The following is a 7,351-nucleotide window of genomic DNA, read 5'->3' on the forward strand; positions in this document are numbered from 1 at the left end:
CCCCCGCCACCGCGGCCCTCCAGGTGCCCCCAGCTCCCTGACAGAGGACAAACACGGGGCGTCGCAGCAAGGGGCTGCCAAGGGCGGCTCGGCAGCAGTGGCAGGAGCTGGGCAGCCTGGAACAGCCCCTGCGTGGAGATGGGGCTGCTGGGGGTGCACGCAGGGGGGGCAGGGGTGCGGGGAAGGACTGTCACCCACACACTGTCCCCAGACACCCACCGCTGATGAGGCCACACTACGCTTGGCACTGAGGAGGGAAAGGCCTCCCTGCAAGAGCATTAATGGCAGTCCCAGGTGGGGTCCTCGGAGCAACCCCTCCAGCACACGGTGCCATAAAGGATGTTTCCAACCTGCTCTGGGGTGCAGGAACTTGGTTTGGGACAGGGGACAGAGAGCAGGACCCTGCAGGTCCCTGCCCCTGCGAGCAGGACAGCCTGGAGGAGGATGGAGGTGAACTACCACCCCCAAGAATTTTCTCCCCACATGGTTGGCATCACTCAAACCCCTCCATGGCTTCACCAGGTCCCGTCTGGAGCTCTGCGGTGCAGAGGTGACACCGCTGAGCAGCAGGAGCCAGCACAGGGCAGTGGGGAGCTGGGTGCTCCCACCAGAGCCACTGACACTGGGGAGACAGTGTTGGTGGCCCTGCAGGTTGCCCAAGGCCATGTCAAGAGCCCATTCTGAGAGGACAGGGGCTGAGGCTGATGGTGTGGGCATGACGTGGCCCTCCAGCAGCCCAGTCTGTACCGCATGGCTGTGGGGGCCAAGCACCATGCCCACAGGGCCACTGGCTCCATCCTTTCAGCTGCTCCTGGGTGTCCAGCGAGGGGCACGTGTCCAGGGCCCATTGGGGAGCAGGACTGAGGACAGGCAGGCACCAAGGAGCTGAAGGAATCCTGTCCTGGCTTCACTGTCACCTTCACATTGCTGGGGCTGCTCCTGGGTGGACATTCAGCCCTGTGCCAGCAGCATGGGCAGAGCCTGTGCTGCCCAAGGACACCAGGAGCCTCTGGCTCATCAGGAAAAGTATCTCCCAGCCTGAAGTGGGTGTGGGACCTACAGTGGAACCCCAGCTCTGCAGGTTGGTGCTGATGTATTTCTTTGCAGAAGGGGCTGTTGGGCATTGGAATGGGCTGCCCAGGGCAGGGGGGGAGTTCCCATCCCTGAAGGGGTTGAAGAGTCGGGCTGAGCCAGCGCTGAGGGGTCTGGTGGAGTTGGGAATGGTCAGGGTGAGGGTCAGGGTTGGACTGGAGGAGCTTCAAGGGCTTTTCCAACCCAGATGAATCTGGGATTCTGTGATGTCAGGGTGAACAGCAATGGAGCGTGAGGGGAAACTGAGGCACACTGAGGTTTACCATGAGGAGCCCAGGCTGTGTCCTGGGAGAGGTGCCCATCTGTTCTGGGACAGCCAGGACATGCCAGCACCGGTGGCTGACAGCTGATGAGGTCAGAACTGTGCCCAGCATAGAGCCCAGCATCCACCCTCTGCTCCGGTGTCTAGACACCTTCACCTGAACAGCAGCGTCCCTTTGCTGCGGCTGCTGGTGCTCCCAGGGCTCCCAAGGTGCCAGGGCCACGCGCCACGTGCGGAGCTGCCTAGGCCTCTGCTGGGATGGGAAGATCCAGGGGACCTTGTGCTGGTACAGCATCAGGGGATGAGCAATAAACAGCCTCTCTGTGGTCCTGCAAGGATGTGAGGAGCTGGGTTTTATCTTCCTTTGTCCCTGGGGGCCATGTTTGCAAGGACACGTGGACAGGGGGAGACTTCCCACCCTGAACTGCCATTTTTTGAGGCTGGACCCTTCCCTGTTAAAGCTCCAGGCAGAGAGGGGCAGTGACTGTGCCATGGTGCTTCTGCCCCCACCTTCCTGCTCTCACTCTTGTGCCAGCCACGTCACAAGCCGTATCTATTCCCCAATTCATCTAGAAATCAACTCAAGAAAGATCCCCCAGACACTAGTTTGGGGCAAATCAGCCCTTGTGCAGTCCCAGACGCCAGGGGAGGGTGCAGAGGCACTGACCCATCACTGCAGTATGTCCCCACCAGTGTCACTCTTTGTATTTGGAGTCCCTGGTGAGCACCCACCTGCCTTGGGAAGTGGCCCAGGCGGGCCCCACCTCACTGAAGGGAGCAGGAAACCATCGCCATTCACCTTGTAACTAATGAAGCACGTCCTTGACCTGCCCTTGGCAGAGCAGATGCCAGAGCCTCATTGGAAACTGCTCCCCTGCCCTTCCTCAGGAGCGGGTGGATGTGTCTGTGTGTCTGTTAGGGGGGGTACGTCCTGCCCGGGGCAGTGAAGCAAGAGCAAGTGATGCTGCCCCTACCCCATCCCTGCTGATCGCCTGCATCCCCTCGGGGGAAAACTGTTTGTGCTGCCACGTCCCCCCTGTACAAGATGGGCTCTCCAGAGCTCAGGCTGCAGCTGGAGCTCAGCCACAGCCATTTCCCTTTTATTAAGTTAACAAATAAATGCCCTGCTGGAGAGCAGGCGGGCTCTATTGATTCAGCACCTCCCCTGGGACCCATTCGTTTGAGGCATTTTAATATATATGAGACAAGGCAGAGCCCTGCATTGCCCAGCTGGGCTGGGCTGGAGGTCCTCTGGGGAGGGTCCCCTGGGAGAGGCTGCCCCAGGGCTTGGCACCCAGACCCCGCCTGGGGCACTGAGGTGTAATCCCTGGGCAGACCCATTACCCGAGAGGAATAACCTCAGCTGCCACTCGATTGCGGGCAGCAGCGGGCAGAGCGCAGGCAGCAGCGGGCAGAGCACAGGCAGCACTGGCAGGGGCAGGCAGCAGCCGCTGTGCTCCCCGCACTCTCCTGGCTGTGGCACCCCTGTCCCCTGCAGAGCAGTGGGGATGTCTGGAGGCTGGATGGGACCCTCCTGTGGGCTGGGCTGAGCAGTGGGTGCCTGAGAGATGGGTTTGGAGATAGCTGAGGTGAAAAATATTGCAGAGCAGTGGCCAACTCTCTTCATGGTTAGGCCCAGGGCTGCTGCACCAACCCAGACGTGCTTCCACTCCCGTCCCATCCCGTTTCTTACCCAGCTGTGACTGAGCCCAGAAGCCCCCTGGCCTCACTGTGGTGCCGAGCCTGGCCCTGCCTGCTGCCCTGGCCCAAGGCAGATCTGCCCAAGCCACTTGTCCTCCTCCCCAAGGAACAGGTTTGGCTGCAAGCTGGAGGGACAGGCTCCCACAGACACATAAGGACACTGGGTCCAGCTGCTGGGATATCAGGAGACCCCTAGAGCTCGGCACCCTCAAAAGGACTGGTTGAGGCTTGAGCACCTGGGAGCAGGGACAGACCTCCCTCCGCATGGGGACTGGAGGCGGCCACAAGTCCCTGCCACCTCTGTTTAATGTGGTTGCCCCCTAGGCTGGGCTGGGCAGCAAGCAGCGTGGACATGGGCTGTGCAGGCGGCATGGCAGAGGAAGGAGGGGACAGAGGGATCCATGGAGTCACACAGCAGGAACACTTTAATGACTGTCCAGCTCTTGCAAGACCTCTTGTCCTGTCCTGCACCAGCATCCTGGAGACCCGGCCCAAAAATCCTCCTGCAGCTGGACAGAGCCCACCAGGACTCCAGGCAGAGAGGGAGAGCAGTGTGGCACCGCTCCAGTAACCCCCTGCCAGCTCCTGAAGGGACCATGTCTGCTGGGCAGCACTGGCAGGTGGCTCACAGGTGAGTGGCAGCGATGGTCTTTTGGGATGGGGCTGGGGAGCTGCCTGGTGATGCAGCTGTGTCCTGGGGGGCAGAGCCACTTTTTGTGTCCTGCAATGTTTCTCTTCCTTTTAGCATCTTCATGGCTGCTTTCTCCACTTCGTCCATCTCCAACTGGCTGCTGGCTGCCATCTCATCCCTGGTCACTGCTACGAAGGCTGGGTCACGGGCCAGAGCCGCAAGGCCCCCAGAGATCAGAGCCTGCAGCAGAGGATGGGGTCACAGCCTGGTGTGTGCTCAGTCTGTACGAGTGTTGCTGGCTGCACCCACCCTCATCTCCTTTTCCCTGTTGCCATCTGCACTGGCACATACCTGCTGCTCACTCTTGTAGCTAAGCTTTGACCCCCTTCCCAGCCTGGCATGAGCATGGCACCCCTGCCCACCCCCTTCTCTCCCTGCCAGCACTGTCTTTCCCTCTGCCAGGCTGTGCCTTACCTCCTGAATGAGGAAGGTGACAGCCGGGGTGCAGGATGTACTTGGGTGACCGCTGTCACCCCACTGGCAGCCCGAGCTGGACGCTGTTCCTGTCACAGTGCCATCCCCTCCGCGCAGCTGGGTGAGAGGAGTAGAGCTGCTGACTGGGTCTGGGCAACACCCATGGAAGACCTCTCCCGTGTTAACGTGGGAGCTGCAGGTGTTGTCCCCAGCCTGGACACATGCTCCCACCCTGCCGGAGCTCCTGGGGTCCGGGCACCACCCGCAATGGGACCAGCAGGGCCATGGCGGCAGCGAGCTGGGAGCCAGCCCTTACCTCCTGCCCTGGCACTGCTCGGGTGATGAGGCACTGTGACCAGCCAAGGGCAGCCAGGGGAGTGTGGGAGCAAACCTGACATACCCCTTTTTTCTGCCCTGACTCTGGAGGCAGACGGGGAGCCAGAGAGATGCTGCTTTAAGCTGTCCCAGCCTGGATGAGCACCGTGTGCTCACTGCAGTGGCGGGGAGGGGGCCTGGCTCCTTCCCTGAGCTGATCAGAAAGGGAAGCTCCAGCAAATGACTGTCCAGCTCTTGCAAGACCTCTTGTCCTGTCCTGCACCAGCACCCTGGAGACCCAGCCCAAAATGGCAGGGACCAGCTCCTCCCCAGCATGGCTGTGACAGCCTTTCCCAGGAGGGGAGGGAGGTTCACCCATGTCCCCTGCACGCTGCCTCTGACATACATTGCCCCCTTTACCTCCTCGGGAAGAAGGTGCAGCCCCGATGACGGGTGACCCCTAGAGGTGCCCCCTTGCCTCCTGCTCAGCCTCCACTGCAGCCTCTCCATGAGTAAGGGGTGGTTGTGCTCTGGGAGAGAGAAAGATGGGGACATCAGATGGGCACAAGAGCAAAGGACATCACTGCCACCCAGAGCTGAGAACGGGTTAACTAGACTGGGGGAACCAAAGGGTTTAGGAGTTCAGGACCAACCAGAGTCCCAGCGCCTGCCCACTGCCCTGTGCTGGCTCCTCACTCATGGCTGGAAAGGAGAAGTCCCTGTTTGTGGAAACGAACACAGTCTTGTGGCCCTGCTGCCCAGGGGTGGCCAGTCCTCCCCCAGCCCGAGGCACTGGTTCCATGCTCCATCACCCTGGAGGGTGGGAAGGTGGGAGGAGGGTCTGTTGGAGTTCCCCAGACAGGTCCCACTGTGCTCAGGGTTCTCAGCTGACCTCCAAGGTGTTGGGGTCTGTGTCTCCTCCTCCTGCCTGCCAACATCAGTCCCTTCCCCCTGTGCTAGTCCTTGGGCTGGTCAAGATCCTCCAGAAGAATGATGCTGAGACTCACCCCACACTGGATGCCTGGGTGCTGCTGGTACCGTCTTCCTCAGCACCTCATCCTCATACTCCATCCTGGCAAGGGCAGGCAAGTGGTCAGCCTAAGCAGGGACAATGTACCAAGACCATCCCCACCCAAGGGTGCAGCCCTCCCCACCTTCCCCACCCTGAGGGATGCACTTGGGGAGCAGATCAGGAGGGGCACCTGGGATGGAGGAACAGAGTGGAGACCCCAAGAAGTAGGATTAAGTACACCCTCTTACACTGGTGACCCTTGTTCCTTGTAACCAGGCCAGGCAGGTGCTGGTGGCCCCTGTCTGCACCTTGGCACTCTGAGTGGTGGGGAAGGGGGAAGGGTCACTCCTGTGATCCCCAGAGCCCTGCTGTACACCTCGATCCTCACAGCACGAGGGGGGCAGGAAGGGCATCACACATCAGATATGCAGAGACACATGGAGCCACTCTGCATGTTCTGGCAACATCTCTGGGAGTGCCAGGTTGGGTTTGGGGACCAGTGAGGGGTGTCTGCCCTCCCTGTCCCCTTGCCTGGGCCCTGGCTCACACTCCAAGGGATGAATTTCTGCACAAAGCTCCTGTGTCCATGGAGCCACTTCCACAGGCAGTGCTCAATGCCTCCCAGTCTGCAGGGACCTCCCTGCTTCCCCAGACCTTTTCCATCCATGAAGAACCCCTGGGCAAAACCGACATGCAGCCAGCTGCCAGCACAGCCCTGCCGGGGCATGGCCCAGCTCTGCCCCTCCTTGCCTGCCCACGCGAGGCTCACCAGCCCTTACCCCTCCAACCAGTCACTGCTGTTGGCATTGTTGACGTTGGTGTTGCCTTCCTGGGGGAAGTCATCGAGGAAGACAGGGGAATCGAGGTCCTCGCTGCCCACCTCTGTGAACTGCAGGGGCCTCTGGCTGGCCACGTGGGGCTGCAGAGGGCTGCTGGGCTCCAGAAAGCTGTCAACCTGGCCAAACAAGCCACCTGTTCTCTGCAACCAACAGGGAGGGCATCAGGGCAGGTCTGGAGTTCTGAGCTGCTCTGGGGTCATTCCCATGGCAGGAGATACGTGGGGGTGCCCATGGGAACTGCAGTCTCTCTGCTCGTCTCTCTCTGCTCAGGCCTCGCAGACCACATGGTTTCAAAAGCCTCACTGCCCAGGTGGGGAAACTGAGGCACTGAGGGGTGATGGTCACGCAACAGCACTGGGATGACAGCCAGCCCTGTGCGTGACAAACCCTGCCACCTCTGTGGGACAGCCCCAGCTGGTGGCACATCCGTACACAGTAGGAGGTGCAACCCTGCAACACCACAGCTGCCCAGGCTGTCCCAGAGACTTCCAGGGAGCAGAAAGTGAACCTGTTCCTGCTCTAGTGATGATGGCACCTGAGCTGTCTTGCCTCAGCCTGGCAGGTGTGAGTGGAGACCTCCAAACCCTGCCAGGCATATGAGCAGGGTCCTTTTACAGAGGGGAAACTGAGGCAGAGCGCAGGTTGCCCAGGATGACTCAACGGGGATGTCCTGATACTCAGGGAGAGGAAAGAAGTGCTTGCTGATCCACCCTTGTGCTCCATGCTGTCTTTCATGGTCAGGCTCACCTCTGGACTGTCTGCCAGCTGCTGGTCACCATGCTGACCCACCACCAACACATCAAAATGGGGGCTGGGTGGGACCACCACCACCTGGGGTGCCCCGAGGGCTGCACTCACCCTGTATATCCCTTCCTCCATGGCAGCTTCTACCATTGCTCTTTCCAGCTCCTCCTCAGCAGTCAAGTCTCCAGAAATGGCCCGATGGATTTCAGGAGCAGCTTCTTCTTCAATGCTCCTCAGCCCAGCCTGGTGAGGACGAGGCACAGCTGGATGTGGGCTGCTCC

General features: G+C 60.6%; 1 protein-coding gene across 5 annotated transcripts in view; it reads right to left on the bottom strand.

The window, feature by feature from the left end:
- Positions 1–3,474: 3,474 nt before the first annotated feature.
- CACNA1S (calcium voltage-gated channel subunit alpha1 S) overlaps positions 3,475–7,351 on the bottom strand; it is a 51,506-nt gene continuing 47,629 nt past the window's right edge. For all 5 annotated transcript variants that reach the window (XM_026864408.1, XM_026864406.1, XM_026864407.1 and 2 more), the window contains 6 exons: positions 7,185–7,313; positions 6,267–6,466; positions 5,483–5,547; positions 4,896–5,005; positions 4,161–4,277; positions 3,475–3,926 (listed from right to left, as the gene is read on the bottom strand). In XM_026864408.1, the coding sequence (XP_026720209.1) occupies positions 3,681–3,926; positions 4,161–4,277; positions 4,896–5,005; positions 5,483–5,547; positions 6,267–6,466; positions 7,185–7,313 (867 nt within the window). In that variant the 3' untranslated portion in view covers positions 3,475–3,680. The remainder of the gene's footprint in view (positions 3,927–4,160; positions 4,278–4,895; positions 5,006–5,482; positions 5,548–6,266; positions 6,467–7,184; positions 7,314–7,351) is intronic.

This window comes from Athene cunicularia (assembly GCF_003259725.1).
Source record: "Athene cunicularia isolate RWA chromosome 26 unlocalized genomic scaffold, athCun1 chr26_part2, whole genome shotgun sequence".
NCBI lineage: Eukaryota > Metazoa > Chordata > Aves > Strigiformes > Strigidae > Athene > Athene cunicularia.